The sequence below is a fragment of the Mustelus asterias genome, chromosome 31, assembly GCF_964213995.1.
Source record: "Mustelus asterias chromosome 31, sMusAst1.hap1.1, whole genome shotgun sequence".
In the NCBI taxonomy this organism is placed as follows: domain Eukaryota; kingdom Metazoa; phylum Chordata; class Chondrichthyes; order Carcharhiniformes; family Triakidae; genus Mustelus; species Mustelus asterias.
This window is the reverse complement of record NC_135831.1, coordinates 5585988-5604215: the sequence shown is the minus strand read 5'-3', so window position 1 is coordinate 5604215 and position 18228 is coordinate 5585988. Positions and strand designations below refer to the sequence as shown.

The window sequence follows — 18228 nt, the reverse complement described above, 5'->3', positions numbered from 1 at the left end:
CACGGTAACATAACATAACATAGGGGCGGCACGGTGGTTAGCACTGATGCTTCACAGCTCCAGGGACCCGGGTTCGATTCCCGGCTTGGGTCACTGTCTGTGTGGAGTTTGCACATTCTCCTCGTGTCTGCATAGGTTTCCTCCGGGTGCTCCGGTTTCCTCCCACAGTCCAAAGATGTGCGGGTTAGGTTGATTGGACATGCTAAAAATTGCCCCTTAGAGTCCTGAGATGCGTAGGTTAGAGGGATTAGCGGGGTAAATATGTAGGGATATGGGGGTAGGGCCTGGGTGGGATTGTGGTCGGTGCAGACTCGATGGGCCAAATGGCCTCTTTCTGCACTGTAGGGTTTCTATGATTCTATGAGCTGTATACATTGGATAGGCTGCATTTTGGAGTATTGCGTGCAGTTCTGGTCACCACATTACCAGATGCTTTGGAGAGAGCGCAAAGAAGGTTCACCAGGATGTTGCCTGGTCTCGAGGCTGTTGACTACGAGGAGAGGTTGGCTTCACTGGAAAAACGGAGGCTGAGAGTCGACCCAATAGAAGTCGGCAAAGCCACGAGAGGCATTGACAAGGTGGATCGTCAGAGGCTTTTTCCCAGGGTGGAAGGATCAATTACAAGTGGACACAAGTTCAAGGTGAGAGGGGGAAAGTTTGAGGGAGACGTGCGGGGGAAGGTTTTCATGCAGAGGGTGGTGGGTGCCTGAACGCACTGCCAGTGGAGGTGGTGGAAGCAGGCACATTAGCAACGTTCAAAGTGTATCTTAATAGGCGCATGAATGGGAGGCGATCAGAGAGATGGAAACCGCATATCGGCGCAGGCATGGTGGGCCGAAGGGCGTGATCCTGTGCTGTATTATTCTTTGTTAAGAGTGGATCTGTGCCCTCGCAGGACCCAACTCCTTCAAAGGCAGAGAAAAACTTTTGGCGTGGGTGGGGGACTGAACTTGTGAAATGCAACAACATCCTGCCTTTATGTAGTGCCTTTAGAATGACAAAACATTCCAAGGCACTTCTCAGGAACATTGTCAAAACAGAATTTGAAAGCCAGTCAAATACAGGGATAGGAGGGGACCAAACATTTGGTTAAAGAGACAAGTTCAACAGGAGGAGAGCTTTGGAAAGGATATAGCTGAAGGCATGGCTGCCAATGGTCAGGCAGAGAAAATGCAGCATGTGCAGCAGGCCAGTTGGAAGAGAGAGAGTTGCAGAGCAAGAGGTTATAAAAAGAGATAGGAAAGAGGCAAGGTCGTGGAAGGATTTGTGCACAAGGTTAAGAGTTTTAAAACTGTAGGATCAGAAACAGGTCAGCAAGCACAGGAGTAAGGGACTTGACGCAAGTTAAGGTACAGGCAGCAGAGTTTTAGGATGACCACAAGTTTACAGAAGGTGGCAGGTCTGCCAGGAGACCAATGATCCAGTCTGGAGATACCAAAAGCACTAATGCAATGGGCGGCACAGTGGTTAACACTGCTGCCTCACATCGCCAGGGACCCGGGTTCGATTCCCGGCTTGGGTCACTGTCTGTGCGGAGTCTGCACGTTCTCCCCGTGTCTGCGTGGGTTTCCTCCAGGTGCTCCGGTTTCCTCCCACAGTCCAAAGACATGTAGGGGGATTAGCCGTGGGAAACATGCAGGGTTACGGGGATAGGGCAGGGAAGAGGGCCTGGGTAAGATATGCAGAGATTATCTCAGACTCAATGGGCCAAATGGCCTCTTCTCCAGGGTAGGGATTTGATGAAATGTATAAAACATAAACTAAATCCATCTCTGTAATGTTCAATTATATTTTAAAAAGTGAATAAAGAGCAGGGTAACGAGATTAATTGGAAAGCTCTGCCAAAGAGCCCACAAAGGCATGATGGCTATAACCATTCTATTAATATTGACAATACCTCAAGAGTAAGATGGAGATTCTGCATTACCTCATGAGCGTAGGCTTTTCCAATCCCAGAGGTGGCACCTGTGACAACTGGAAAAAATAACTGATTAAAGATTATATTAACGTACAATTACTAAAAACGAGACGGATTGCCTGAGCTGCTCATCGAGCACTCATCCAGAATGCCAAACAAATCGGGCAAATGGCCCTGACTGGCTGAGGCGTTGCCATGGAGAAAACACAGGAAACCATGGGTTCCCTGAGCTTGAGCAAAGATGCCACTTAAGTGGTATGTTCCAACGATTGGCTGACTGAATCAACATGTTCCTGTGACCATTCAGGATAGGCAGCGAGTACAGACTGGATTCAAACCAGCGAGGCCTGGTGGTATTATCGCTAAACTATTAATCCAGCAACTCAGCTCATGTTCTGGGGACCTGGGGTTCGAATCCCGCCACGACAGATGGTGGAATTGGAATTCAATTTTTTTTTAAATCTGGAATTAAGAATCTACTGATGACCCATTGTCGAAAAAACCCATCTGGTTCACTAATGTCCATTAGGGAAGAAAATCTGCCATCCTTACCTGGTCTGGCCTACATGTGACTCCAGAGCCACAGCCAATGTGGTTGACTCTCAACTGCCCTCGGGGAACTAATGATGGGCAATAAATGTTGGCCAGCCAGCGACGCCCGTGTCCCACGAATGAATAAACACATCTACTGTTAGATACAATCTCATAAATAGCAACATGGTTGAACAATCCCAAGAGATACGTTAACAACCAGTTTGAGTTTGCAACAGAGCAGATTTGAGTTCGCTAGTAGCAATGTGCATATTCATTCTCTGAAAACAAAAAGGAATAGGATCCAAATATCCAAGAGCTTGGGGAGCCTGTAAAAATTGTCACTCAGCATTCTTGCATTTGCCCAGATGTGCACAAGAGGAAAAGTTTCAGCAACATCTCTAGTCAAGTTCTGTACTACCCAAGCGACCAAATCACTATTTTTCTTTCTTGCTGAATACCATATCCCTACCCCCCACTTTGGTCTTCCTAACCTTCAATACAGTCCGTCTTCTCCCTCTCTATTCATAGTATCCCTACAGTGCAGAAAGAGGCCATTTGGCCCATCGAGTCTGCATTGACTCACCATGTTAAAACCAATAGTTTCCCCACTCATCGTGCCTCAAGATAGTGGTGCTCCTCATCTCCATTTGGATTTCCCCCCCTTGCACTCCCCCCATCCCCACAATGTCACTATTTTGCAAGCCTGGTTGCTTATCTCAGTTACTCTGTAACGTGTTAAAAACCTTGGCAAATGCAGTCCTCTAGGGGTTAGAAGCTCCCACAAACAATAATGTGCCAATTTGGTTGAGGAACAAATATTCACCAAGACAATGGTGACAAAACTGCCCTGGTTTGTTCCCACACTAGTGCACGGAAGAGGAAGACAGGAACTTCCTAGTTTAACATCTCACCCAACAAGTTCTCGGAGTACTTGCTCTGGCAGCCGGGATTCTGGACTCAAGCCCATGATCTTTATACATACTGACAAATACATCTCAGATCCATTTGTTTCTCTTTATAAATTTGAATTCACAAAAAGATATCTAGAATTAAGAATCTACTGATGACCATGAAACCATTGCCGATTGCTGGAAAAACCATCTCTTATCCTTTGGGAAGGAAATCTGCCATCCTTACCTGGTCTGGCCTACATGTGACTCCAGAATCTGGTTGTGGGCGGCACGGTGACACAACAGTTGGCACTGCTGCCTCACAATGCCAGGGTCCCAGGATCAATTCCAGCCTTGGGTCACTGTCTGTGTGGCGTCTGCATGTTCTCCCCGTGTCTGCGTGGGTTTCCTCCGGGTGCTCCGGTTTCCTCCCACAGTCCAAAGATGTGCAGGTTAGGTTGATTGGCCATGCTAAATTAACCCTGGTGTCAGGGGGATTAGCAGGGTAACGAGTTTATAGGGCCTGGGTGGGGTTGTGGTTAGTACAGACTCAATGGGCCAAAGGGCCTCCTTCTGTACTGTAGGGATTCTATGATAGTGCCCGAGTGTGGGAGTGTGCCAGAGGAGCTGTATGCACTTCACTCTCCAGCACAGAGACAGTTTTATCAGGGAAATGGTCTTGGGTGGTTTTCTATCCTAGATTCCACATCCTCAAGCGATTTAAATGTGGTAGGATTGTCAAGAATGTAAATTTGCTTTTATAGACAGACAAATCTGTAGACCTGTCCTATTGGTTCTACTAAGAGATTTCAAATACACAATCAAACACTTGAGAGTCAAGAACGTACAGCCAAAAAATTACAAAAGATGCAGTCATACACGCTACACACCATTGAGCTTCAGGTGTCTGCCTTTTTCCCAACTCACATTATTAAACTTTGCTAAATGGCCATTAGTGCCTCACTGCCACCTTCTCAAGGGCAATTAGGGATGAGCAATAAACGCTGGCCTAGCCAGCGATACCCAACTTCAAGAGCAAATCAAATAAAATTGCACTTAAAACTTGCGGCACCCTGCCAACTGAAAATGTCTACTGACGGGAATTTCTGACTTTACCAACCAGAAGCAATGGCAAAATTATCTGGAACCCAGGTCACCTCGGTATGGCCAGGCAAGCTTCTTTCTGGTAGAGGTGCTGGTAGTCTGCTCATAACTACCATTGATACTTTAAACTTTTGCTTGAACTATAAACGCCATTCTGCAATCAAAGAAGCCAGGGAAAAGTCAAGGTGAACATTGTTATCATAGAGTTCCTGCAGTGCAGAAGGAGGTCATTCATTCCATTGAGTCTGCACCAACCAGAATCCCACCGAGGCCCTATCCCCATAACCCCATGTATTTACCCCGCTGGTCCCCCTGACACAAAGGGTCAATTTATCTTGGCCAATCCACCTAACCCACACATCTTTGGACTGTGGGAGGAAACCCACGCAGACACGGGGGAAGAACATGCAAACTCCACACAGACAGACAGTGACCCAAGTCGGGAATCAAACCGTTGGCGCTGTGAGGCAGCAGTGCCCCACCCCAATTGTTGACACTAAAGAAGTAAAATCAACACCTGTAAAACGCACAGAAAAAGGCCAGAATCGGAGATGGAAGAATATAAATGCAAGCGTCCCAGGTCATTTAGAGATGTTGCGCAGTAATTCACAATGCACAGGGATGGCAAAGAGTCTCCCACTCCCCAATCCAAGAATGGAAACCGGAGGAAACCCACGCAGACACGGGGAGAACATGTAGACTCCGCACAGACAGTGACCCAAGCCAGGAATCGAACCCAGGTCCCTGACGCTGTGAGGCAGCAGTGTTAATTTACTGATAATTGCAAGATTTTTTTTTAATTCTGGAGATTTGATAACTTCAGGAATCAAGATTGAAACAACAGAAGTGATTTGTTTCAATAATTTCTTGAACTTAATTCAACAAGCTACGTGAAAATTATTTCTTTTAGTCTCACCTTCTCCTTGCCAAGCATTTTAGATCAAAGTCCTTCAGCCACCCGCCTGGGAAGACCAGCCAAAAGTCCCTGCTCTGATCGCTATCCAGAAACACATCCAAGGGAGCTGCTTGTGAGAATCTCTGGCAAGGACAGTGCAGGCTTTGCAGAGTTGCCCCCACCCGGTGGTCCCAACATTCAGATGCATGAAATGCAAATTAGAATCAATGCCTCTAGCCTTTTAAAATTTTAATCTGAATATTTAGCTTCCATTATCTGATTGCCAGGTTGAAAGAATGCCATGTTTGAAATTCCTGACTGGGAAAACTCCAAATTGGGAGCCACCCGATGGCACAGTGGTTAGCGCTGCTGCCTCGCAGCGCCAGGGAACCGGGTTCAATTCCCAGCTTGGGTCAGTGTCAGTGCGGAGTTTGCACGTTCACCCCATGTCTTCATGGGTTTCCTCCGGGTGCTCCGGTTTCCCCCCCACAGTCGGAAAGGCGTGCTGGTTAGGGTGCATTGGCCATGCTAAATTCTCCCTCAGTGTTACTCGAACAGGCACCGGAGTGTGGCGACTAGGGGATTTTCACAGTAACTTCACTGCAGTGTTAATGTAAGCCGACTTGTGACACAAAATAAAACTTTAAAAATAAACTCCATGAGGAAATGGAGCTTTGACCGTGTACACGGCTGATCACGTGCCACTGTGAGCTAATATTGCAGAGACAGTGAACAGTAGCCCCTCTCTAACTTTAGAACTTTATGGCTGACCCCACCCAACCACCAGTGGCAGGCTCTTCAGCGTCAGAGGTAACATAGCAGATCATAATTCTCTTCCAAAAACCATTCCCAATATCCACAATTTCCCAACAGCAAACTGGAGGCTCCTCCTTCCCCCATTCCCTTCCTCCCCCCCAAACCAAGGAGCATTATGACCTGATGGGAAAGAGGACTTAGAATTCTGTGGCACCTTGCACAATCACAGGACATCCCAAAGCAGTTTACACCCAATGATGTTCTCATGTTCCACATAGCGACGGAGGCAATGTGGCGCACCGTACGGTCCAACAATCAGGAATCAGGGAACCCGTGAAAGGACAATTGTTATCCAGGGCACTGCAGGAAAACTCCCCTGCTCTCCTTCAAATAACGTCACACAACCTTCAACGCCCACCCTGAAGAATAGACGGGATCTCAAGGTTTAACTTCTCATTCAAATGATGGCCACTCATACAGAGCTGAACTCTTGTACAGCAACTGGGAGTATCAGCATCGATTTTAGTCAAATCTTTGAAATAAGGTTTTAAACCATGGCACGAGAGAGACAGAGCCACACAGTTTCTAACACTGGAACATTGCAGTGCTCCCTGGGCTGAGATCAAATTGGGGATCATTGCAAGGGAGTCACAAATTACTGCTTAGTTTGCATGTGCAAAGAGGTACAGCAAAATTGTTATTTCGGTTCCATCAAAGCGACTTCCAAAGTGGAGTTTTGGGAATCAGAATGTCAGAGAATCTCCCCAATACAACCACACCATACGCAGATAGCTATGCATAACATCAAACTCACACATTCCTTAGTTACGTGCCATTCTGTCCTAACTCCAGGAGGGAGTATCAACCAGCACTTCCCATTCTGATCACTACTCAGAAACTCTTTCTCTGGTACCCGGCACGTGCATGCAGATGGTGGTGTGGGAGAACGGCGGGTGGGGGGGGGGGGGTATCAGGAGGCCATATTCGGCCTCAGTTATGATGCAGATTTCACAGTTTAGGTCTGTGTGCAAGTGTCTGCCATGCGGGATGGTGGGAAGCGACTGCGGCAGTGAGCTTACAACCCACAAGACAATCAACAGCAAAAAGGAGACAAGAAGAAAATAAGAGCAGAAAATAAACCACAACCTTACCAGCCCATTCCCCGTAGGACTTCAGATTTACCCTCCAAAACCTGGCGAGGACATAAAGCCTGATACCAACCAGAATCTCCCAACTGTACTTAACAAGGTAGCAAAGGCACGTCACCATGCCAATCAATGCCAGGGCACCATTCAATAAAGGATCTGCAAAAAGCTGCATTGTCAGACCAGGCTCTGAAAGTCCAAAGTCCTCTCTGGTTCTTTATGGGGTTTTTGTACAGGGTGACGTGAGCCCTGCCCCTTGCACTGGAGCTAATTGGACATCTCTAAGTGATTGGCAGGTCAGTTCTTTGATCTCATTTCATCATACAAATATTTATTTAACCTGAAGCTTGCTGAGTTAATGAGTGGAACTGCATGTCACTCTGTACTTTTCGCACACAGCCCCCTCCCCAATACAGACTGAATCTATTTGATGCAGAGACCTTTTGGAACATATGACAAGTCAGTCTGTATTTTATGAACTGCTCACATTGACATTTTTTTTGTCAGATTACAACCTGATCTGTAGTCCAGTTTATTAGTCAGTGTGATAGCAGTTATTGCTCAATGAACAGCATTCTCACTCTTGGTTGCTTCCAACCCCACTTCAGAGACTCCAGTGTGAAGATCACTATCGAGAGAAGCAAGTCTTTCTTTACAGAAGGCTGTCCACAATAAGTGGGCACCACAGCAACATTTTGGATGGAGGGTCACTTCATTCCAAAGGGGATTGGCATTCACCTGCAGGTCAGAGATGTACTAGTGAGGCAGCCACAAGTTCATAACACACAAAAGAATCAACAATGATAGAAGACAGCAAGGCAACCCGACCAGAGGACAAACCACCACCTTACCGGCCCATTCCCCATAGGACGCCAGGCTTGTCCTCCAAAATCTGGTTAGGAGATAAATTCTGATACCAACTAGGAGCTCCCGACTGTACTTAACAAAATAGTAGAGGCATGTGAGTGTGCCAATGAATACCAGGGCCTCATTATGCAAAATACCCTCAGGTAGCTGCATTACCCTGCTCGATTTGCTAGCTAAAAGTCTTCTCTGGTTCTTATTATACTGGAGTGAGCTCTGCCCCTTTCACTGGAGTTAATTGGACATTCTGCTCTCGTTTCTACACTTGCAGAAAATTCAACTCTGACCTAACAGCAACTCAATTTGAAACACGTGTTTCCCTACGCTTCCAATCAGCCTCTCACATCCCACCCAATAAAATCTACTTCAACAAAGGCCCAGTGGATTTATTTGCAGCCACAATCACTGTTTCAGTAATGCTTTCTCATTACTTCAGCTGTGTAAGTGTGTTTGGGGTTTGAAGTGATGCAGAGACCTATTGGAACATATGACAAGTCAGTCTGCATTTTATACACTGCTCACTCTTTTTATTGTCAACACAGTTACGAATACAAAAAAATGCATTACACCAGTATCAACACGTCATTTAAATACAGTAATACAAAAAAACATATCAAAATGACAAGCAGCAGGTGTGCGTTGCAAGCTTTCTACAACCCAGCCTTATGAACTGCTCTTACTGACATTTTTGTCAAATTACCACCAATCGTTTTGGGCCAGCCAAATCAACTAAATCAAACTAAGGGAGAAATTAAATGGGGCAGCTCCCAAAAGCCCGAAACAAAGGAAAAAGAACAAAGAAAATTACAGCACAGGGACAGGCCCTTCGGCCCTCCAAGCCTGCACCGATCATGCTGCCCCCGACTGAACTAAAACCCGCTACCCTTCCGGGACCATATCCCTCTATTCCCATCCTATTCATGTATTTGTCCAGACGCCCCTTAAAAGTCACTATCGTATCTGCTTCCACTACCTCCCCCGGCAGCGAGTTCCAGGCACCCACCATCCTCTGTGTAAAAAACTCTGCCTTGTACATCTCCTTTAAACCTTGCCCCTCGCACCTTAAACCTCTGCCCCCCGGTAATTGACTCTTCCACCCTGGGAAAAAGCTTCTGACTATCCACTCTGTCCGTGCCCCTCATAATCTTGTAGACTTCTATCAGGTCGCCCCCTCAACCTCCATCATTCCAGTGAGAACAAACCAAGTTTCTCCAACCTCTCCTCATAGCTAATGCCCTCCATACCAGGCAACATCCTGGTAAATCTTTTCTGTACCCTTTCCAAAGTCTCCACATCCTTCTGGTAGTGTGGCGACTAGAATTGAACACTATATTCCAAGTGCAGCCTAACTAAGATTCTATAAAGCTGTAATATGACTTGCCAATTTTTAAACTCAATGCCCCAGCCGATGAAGGCAAGCATTCCGTAAGCCTTCTTGACTACCTTCTCCACCTGCATTGCCACTTTCAGTGACCTGTGTACCTGTACACCCAGATCCCTTTGCCTATCTTATCCCTCTTAAGGGTTCTGCCATTTACTGTATATTTCCTATCTTTATTAGACCTTCCAAAATGCATTACCTCACATTTGTCTGGATTAAACTCCATCTGCCATCTCTCCGCCCAAGTCTCCAACTGATCTATATCCTGCTGCATCCTCTGATGGTCCTCATTGCTATCCGCAAATCCACCAACCTTTGTGTCGTTGGCAAACTTACTAATCAAACCAGTTACACTTTCCTCCAAATCATTTATATATATTGCAAACAGCAAAGGTCCCAGCACTGATCCCTGAGGAACGCCACTTGTCACAGCCCTCCATTCAGAAACACACCCTTCCACTGCTACCCTCTGTCTTCTATGACCGAGCCAGTTCTGTATCCACCTTGGCAGCTCACCTCTGATCCCATGCGACTTCACCTTCTGCACCAGAAGAGACCTTGACAAAGGCCTTACTTAAGTCCATGTAGACAACATCCACTGCCCTACCCTCATCAATCATCTTCATCACTTCCTCGAAAAACTCGATCAAGTTAGTGCGACATGACCTCCCCTTCACAAAACCATGTTGTCTCTCACTAATACGTTCACTTATTTCCAAGTGGGAGTAAATCCTGTCTCGAAGAATCCTCTCCAATAATTTCCCTATCACTGACGTAAGGCTCACAGATCTGTAATTACCTGGATTATTCTTGCTACCCTTCTTAAACAAAGGAACAACATTGGCTATTCTCCAATCCTCTGGGACCTCCCCTGCCAGATCATCTCACGTGAGAACACCATCCACCAGGTACACGGTACCTACTCTTGCAACTCGGCCAACATTGTCTACCTGATACGCTGCAGGAAAGGATGTCCCGAGGCATGGTACATTGGGGAAACCATGCAGACGCTACGACAACGGATGAATGAACACCACTCGACAATCACCAGGCAAGACTGTTCTCTTCCTGTGGGGGAGCACTTCAGCAGTCACGGGCATTCAGCCTTGGGTCTTCAGGTAAGCGTTCTCCAAGGCGGCCTTCACGACACACGACAGCGCAGAGTCACTGAGCAGAAACTGATAGCCAAGTTCCGCACACATGAGGACGGCCTAAACCGGGATGTTGGATTTATGTCACATTATCAGTAACCCCCACAGCTTGCCCCCTGGACTTGCAGAATTTCACTAGCTGCTCTGTCTGGAGACAATACACATCTCTTTAACCTGTGTTTAATGCTCCCTCCACCACATTGTCTGTACCTTTAAGACCTGGCTGGCTGTAGGGATTCGCATTCTAATTAGTATTCTGTAACTTGATTTCTGTGATTCTGTGCACTGTTTGAGAGCACATTTCCACTCCATCTGACGAAGGAGCAGCGCTCCGAAAGCTTATGGTATTTGCTACCAAATAAACCTGTTGGACTTTAACCTGGTGTTGTGAGACTTCTTACTGTGACCTCCCCTGTAGCCAGTGAGGATACAAAGATTTCTCTCCAGGCCCCAACAATTTCCTCCCTTGCCTCTCTCAGTATTTTGGGGTATATCCCATCAGGCCCTGGGGACTCGTCTATCTCAATGTTTTTCAAGAACCCCAATACCTCCTCCTTTTTGATCTCAACATGACTCAAACTATCTACACACCCTTTCCCAGATTCATCATCCACCAAGTCCTTCTCTTTGGTGAATACTGACGCAAAGTACTCATTTAATACCTCGCCCATTTCCTCTGGCTCCACGCATAGATTCCCTCCCCTGTCCTTGAGTGGGCCAACCCTCTCCCTGGCTACCCTCTTGCTCTTTATATATGTGTAAAAAGCCTTGAGATTTTCTTTAATCCTGCTGGCCAATGAATTTTCGTGACCCCTTTTAGCCCTCCTTACGCCTTGCTTAAGTTTCTTTCTACTTTCCTTGTATTCCACACTTGCTTCGTGTGTTCCCAGCCTCCCAGCCTTGACAAATGCTTCCTTTTTCTCTTTGACTAGGCTCACAATATCTCTCATTATCCAAGGTTCCCAAAACTTGCCATACTTATCCTTCATCCTTACAGGAATGTGCCGGTCCTGAATCCCGATCAACTTACATTTGAAAGCTTCTCACATGCCAGATGTTGATTTGCCCTCGAACATCTGCCCCCAATCTACATTCGTCAGTTCCTGCCTAATATTGTTGTAATTAGCCCTCCCCCAGTTTAGCACCTTAACTTGAGGACTACACTTTTCTTTATCCATCAGTACTTTAAATCTTACTGAATTGTGGTCACTGTTCCCGAACTGCTCCCTTACTGAAACGTCGACCACCTGGCCGGTTACATTCCCCAGTACCAGGTCCAGTATGGCCCCTTCCCTAGTTGGACAATCTACATACTGTTTCAGGAAGCCCTCCTGGATGCTCCTTACAAACTCTGCCCCATCCACGCCCCTAGCACTAAGTGAGTCCCAATCAATATAGGGGAAGTTAAAATCTTCCATCACAACAACCCTGTTACTTTTACACCTTGCCAAAATCTGCCTACATATCTGTTCCTCTATCTCCCGCTGGCTGTTGGGTGGCCTATAGTAAACCCCCAACATTGTGACTACACCCTTCCTGTTCCTGAGCTCTACCCATATTGCCTCGCTGTATGAGCCCTCCGAGTATCCTCCCACAGCACAGCTGTGATAGTCTCCTTAACCAGTAGTGCAATTCCCCCATCCCTTTTACATCCCCCTCTATCCCGCCTGAAACATCTGTATCCTGGAATGTTAAGCTGCCAATCCTAACCTTCCCTTAAACAAGTCAAAACGTAGAAAGGAAACTTAAAAACTTCAAATCAAAATTAGATTAAAGGGGACAAGAATGCACCCCAGCCCCTGCGGTGCCCAGCGGGCACAGAGGTGCTAACAGTGCCCTCGGACACTGCATGCACCCTCTCCAGGGACACCCAGCCGCAGACAGAGCCACGGTAATTACTACCCTGATCTGTGCGCCAGTTTATTAAATCAGTATGATGGCAGTTATTGCTCAATGAATAGTATTCTCACTCTTCGTTGTTTCCAACCCCACTTGAAGACAATTTGAGGTATGACAGACTCACATTAGGTCTCTCTGGTGACTCAAAGCAATATGTTTCCTTCTGTGATGAGAGTGTATAAGGTAGATTGAGAAGAGGAAAGGGTTAAAATTGGGATGCGTAACGAGGAATCAGTTGAGGGATAAACTGGTTTTGGAAAGGGCCTGAGGCGAGGGTGACAAGGCCCACCGAAACTAATGATCACGTTAAAGAAACTGCTAATAGGTCATTGTGGTTCGGAGGGCAGGGCCTTACCAATTGGCCTTTTGTTCTTGAAAGTAATCTAATCAGAAACTTTAATAGCCATGTCCTTACGGGGCTATCGCCTTTTGTTCTTGAAAGTAATCTAATCAAAATGTAACAATACAGCTATGCCCTTATTGGCTAACAGAAGTATGTGGATGTATGTATCTCTGTCGTGTATAACTGAAACTGTTTTGTAAGCCAGAGACTCACGAAGCCATGCTTGATGCGCCTGGTCTAGTGATCTCTCCTCCGATGCAATAAAGAAGGTTTGCGGAGAAACCTGTGTCTCATCAGTTTTTGATCCGACTTCCGAAAGTGAATTCCACAATAGGTCGGCTCCCCTGCTACGCGGTGCACAATGCACTGACGCTTCTGCAGCTAATGATGCCTCTGTTAATTGAATCTATAAGTGGGCACTGGGTCACTCCAGTGTCATCAACCCAAATGAAAGAAGTCTAATTAAAGTGCCCCCTTTTTAAGAGACCATAACTAATACACAAACCATATAAAAGACATGAAGCAGCTCAATCATGGTTTGTCAGGACTGCAGTATAGTCTCCATCCCAAATCCCCAATGCTACGGTGGGCAGCACAGAGGCACAGTGGTTGGCGCTGCTGGCTGGTTCCCAGGTTCGATTCCTGGCTTGGGTCCCTGTCTGTTGTGTCTGCACATTCTCCCCGTGTCTGCGTGGGCTTCATAGAATCATAGACTATTCGGCCTATCGAGTCTGTACCGACCACAATCCCACCCAGGCCCTATTCCCTCAACCCCACGCATTTACCCTGCTAATCCCCCTGATGCATGGGTCAATTTACCATAGTAAGAAGTCTCACAACACCAGGTCAATTTACCATGGCCAGTCAACCTAACCCGCACATCTTTGGACTGTAGGAGGAAACCGGAGCACCCGGAGGAAACCCACGCAAACACGGTCCCACAATCCGAAAATTGTGCTGGTTCATTGCATTGGCCGTGCTAAATTCTCCCTCAGTGTACCCGAACAGGTGTCGGGATGTGGCGACAAGAGGATTTTCACAATAACTTTGGGGTGGCATGGTGGCACAGTGGTTAGCATTGCTATCTCACAGGGCCAGGGACCCGGTTCAATTCCGGCCCCGGATCACTGTCTTGTGGAGTCTGCACATTCTCCTCGTGTCTGCGTGGGTTTCCTCCGGGTGCTCCGGTTTCCTCCCACAGTCCAAAGATGTGCGGGTTAGGTTGATCGGTCATGATAAATTGCCCGTTAGTGTCAGGGGGGTTAGCTGGGTAAATATGTGGGGTTATGGGAATAGGGCCTGGGTGGGATTGTGATAAACTTGCCATCTCCAAGTCCAAGCAGCAGGCGACTGAGGGGTCGCCTGACCCGACTGTCTGCCCCTCTACCACAGCTATATTCGCGGCCGGGTGTCCCTGGAGAGGGAGTATGTGGTGTCCAAGTGCACCATTAACTCCTTCCATGCCCGCTGGGCACCACAGGGACATGGTGCATTTTGATTTGATGTTTTAAGTCTCCTTTCCACTTTGTCCTTTGTTTTGGGCGGTTCCCCTCCTTTTGGGAGCTGCCCCTTTTAATTTGTCCCGGAGTTAATTTGATTTAGTTTATTTGGTTAGCCAAAAAAATTGGTGGGATTGTGGTTGGTGCAGGCCCGATGGGCTGAATGGCCTCCTTCTGCACTGTAGGGATTCTATGATTGCAGTGTTAATGTAAGCCTACTTGTGACACAAGTAAATGAACTTCAAACAATAAAAAATTCTGCAGATGCTGGAAATCTAATAAACTGGTAATACTCACTCCTTCCCCCATGGAGCCCTCCTTTGGAAACTCCACCCTCCTCCTCAACCTAAGGTAATGAATCAATCTGGTTAATTAGCATTTAATTGGTGAGGGGACTGTGCAGGCGGAAATCAGTTGGAGCTTAATTGTTTTTCAGGCTGCAAGCCAGAATATGGAATAAAAGGTCTGTGCTTTTCATGAAGGGAAATGTTTCTGGCCATGATTCAAGCACTGTGGCACCTCTCACTCCTGTGTTCATAAGCTGCTGACTCATTTAGTTCACTGAACCTTGCTTTTACTATCTGAGTTAGAAGGTTGTTAGTTGAAGTCCCACACAAGCGAGAGACAGACACACTGATGTAGTACTTAGGAGTGCTGTTGCACTGTTAGTAGGTGTCATTGTGTGTTTAGATCAAGGCCCTATCCACAGAGTGTGAAACATCCCATGGCCCTTATTTTCAAGAGTAGGGCAGTTCTCCCGGCTGCTTTATCCAATAGCTGATTTTTATTTTTGTGAGAATGTTGTGCATAGTTTGTACTGCACTTATTGGTGAGCTAGAGGACAGATCGGTAGAGTGGGGTGACTGCTGACTTTATGAACACAGCCTGCAATGGTAGAGCAAGGAAGTTATAGAATCCTACAGTGCAGGAGTCCACTTGGTCCTTCGAGTCTGCACCAACCATAATCCACCCAGGCCCTATCCCCATGCATTTACCCTATCTAGTCCCTCTCACACTAAGGGACAATTTAGCATAGCCAATCCACCTAACCCGTACATCTTTGGACTGTTGGAGGAAACTGGAGCACCCGGAGGAAACTCTCGCAGACACGGGGAGAGCGTGTAAACTCCACACAGACAGTGACCCGAGCTGGGAATCAAACCTGGCGATGTGAGGTAGCAGTGCTAACCACTGTCCTGCCCTAGAGTTATGCTAACCCTTGAACAACACTGTCTAGGTTTCAACTGGAGTAGTGTCCCATTCTAGGTGCCATCTTTTAGGAAGGATGTCAAGACCTTTGAGGGAATGAAGAGCAGGTTCGATGTGGAGAGACTGGAGAATCTGGCCTTCGCGCAGAGGTAGGTTAACAGAAGCTAAACAAGGGATTCCTTTGTTCTTAACTGGGGAATTTATATTGTCACCTTTTACATAGACATTGACAAGGTTAAACGTTGGCAAACGCATAAAGTGATTGAGTAAATGAAACGCACTGAAGATTTAATTTGTACCTTGAAGCAAATGATGAATTTTGAAAAGCAGCTTGGGCTGTGCTCCTGAGATATTGTTTTAATTTAAGTCAGTGTGGTTCAAATGCAGCATAGTTTTGATGTTAACAGACCCAAGATTAAATACTAGTGGAGCCATGGAGCAAGCGGACAAACTGATTTAACCACAGAATTCCTACAGATGAGTACACTTTAAAAAATGACTGCCTGCCACATAAACAGTCACCTGGGAAAGAGACATTAAACAGGCACTGACTTTTAGTACAGACAGCCACTTGAGAGTAAAACATAAAGGACAGACAGCTATTTAAAGTTAAACATGCAGGAATCAGATCCTGCAGGAAGCCAGCCAGGGCTTGGGGCACTCTTTAGGATAAGGACAATAGGGTTGGGTAAAGAGATGAGCTACAGGTGGGATCGGGAATACATAAATGCAGGAAAACCAATTACTGTAAATTACTGTATGAATAGACCGAAACTAAAGTCATTGATAGGGAAAATGTACCCATCCTATGGAACATTGCGATGTTAACATGCTTATGTCTGTATTTGTCTATAATGATGTGTTAACGATCGATCACCTACTTGATTACAACGATGTGATAATGGCTAGATGTCCGGTCCATCTATTGTGTAAAGGGTATAAAGATGGACTGCTCCTATTGTCTCATTGAGAGAAGGTTTGCTGCTTGTTAGTGCCTTTTCTCCACGAAGCTTCGTTAAAATAAAACTGTATTCTTGATACCTTCAAGCCTGACTCAGTGGTACATTTCCCACAACACGTATGTCTCAGGAAGGCAGTTTAACTTAAAGGAACAAAGAACAAGCTGTCAAGCAAAGTGTGTGGCACAGTGGCTAGCACTGCTGCCTCACAGTGGCTAGCACTGCTGCCTCACAGCGCCAGGGACCTAGGTTCAATTCCCGGCTTGCGTCACTGTCTGTGTGGAGTCTGCACCTTCTCCCCGCGTCTGCATAGGTTTCCTCCCACAGTCCCAAAGACGTGCTGGTTAGGTGCATTTGCCATGCTGAATTCTCCATCAGTGTTACCCAAACAGGCGCCAGAGTGTGGCGACTAGGAGATTTTCACAGTAACTTCATTGCAGTGTTAATGTAAGCCTACTTGCGACACTAATAAACTTAAACTTAACTTGACTCCCTTTCTGGGGAATTGAAGTAAAAGGCAGAAAAAGTGCTCCGAGTTAAAGAGGCAGCTCACAAACAGATTTAAAGTCAGCTAGTTGAGAAACCAAACATCGGAGGTAAATCAAAAGTTTGGTGACACCTTAATACAGCCTATGAAGTAATAGTACTCTGTTGACGTGTCTGGGTACCTGAGAGATTGTGGAAGTTTGAATGCATGTGGCAATCCAAGATAGAGGAACACTGAAAGGAGGGACTGGAATCCTAGGGGTGGATTTTTGGTGAAGGCATCCCAGAGAAAGTGTTGTTTGGAAGAAGATTGCAAGGCGTGTTTTTGTTTCAAGAGTGGTGTTTGGAAACAGTCAGGCGGAAGTCAGATCCCAGTGCGACCAGTTGGCTCAGAGTGAGAAGTATCTGGAGAGACTCGAAGAGAAATCCACAAACGTTCTATTGGGTGGCATCTGTCACTTGGTTTCAGAGTGCGGTGTATCTGACCACAGTTAGCCTGTTGGTTTACGTGGAATGCGTACTTAGAACATCAGAGTATAAGATATATCTTGTAACTTTTGTTATCCTTCAAAATCTGTGTACCTCAGTGAAGATGTAGGTGAAGTGAAGTATTGTGTTATAGTCAATCTTTTCATGTTTAACTTTTATTCTTTTAAAAATTAATTGGCAGTCCCATGACTCTGTTCACCCACGTTTTTAAACAAAAAAAGAATTACTGTCCAGTGACCCGGGGGTCCATTCTGGTACCTGACTGACCGATAGTAACATCAGCTGGGACTGGAACATTACCAAGTCTTTTACATGGCACCTTTTCAAAATAGTACCAGGGGGTCTTTCACATCGACCCGAATGGGGCCTCGGTTTAATATCTTATATGAATAAATGTTACCTCTAACACTGCAGCACTCCCTTACTGAATTTTGTGCTCAAGTCTATGGAAGAGGACTTTAATTCAGTGTTTTTCAAACTTTTTTTTGGCGACCCACTTTTACCAGATGGCAGTCCCTCGCTATCTACGCCACGTTCACTTACTACTTGTCTCTGGCCCTCTTTGACGCAACAAAATCTTTTAGGACTGAGGTGAGGAGAAATTTCTTCACCCAGAGGGTGGTGAATGTGTGGAATTCACTCTCACAGAAAGTAGCTGAGGCCAAAACATTGTCTGATTTCAAGAAGAAATTAGATATAGTTCATG

At 46.2% G+C, this 18228-nt stretch overlaps 1 protein-coding gene across 1 annotated transcript in view; it reads right to left on the bottom strand.

Moving 5' to 3' along the window:
• The window catches only part of LOC144481670 (very-long-chain 3-oxoacyl-CoA reductase-like), a 29889-nt gene extending 22435 nt beyond the window's left edge, over positions 1-7454 (bottom strand). The window contains exons 1-2 of the mRNA XM_078200800.1: positions 7249-7454; positions 1928-1974 (exon numbers count right to left, since the gene is read on the bottom strand). Coding sequence (XP_078056926.1) covers positions 1928-1974; positions 7249-7417 — 216 coding nt within the window. The 5' untranslated portion in view covers positions 7418-7454. The remainder of the gene's footprint in view (positions 1-1927; positions 1975-7248) is intronic.
• Between the last annotated feature and the right edge of the window lie 10774 nt (positions 7455-18228).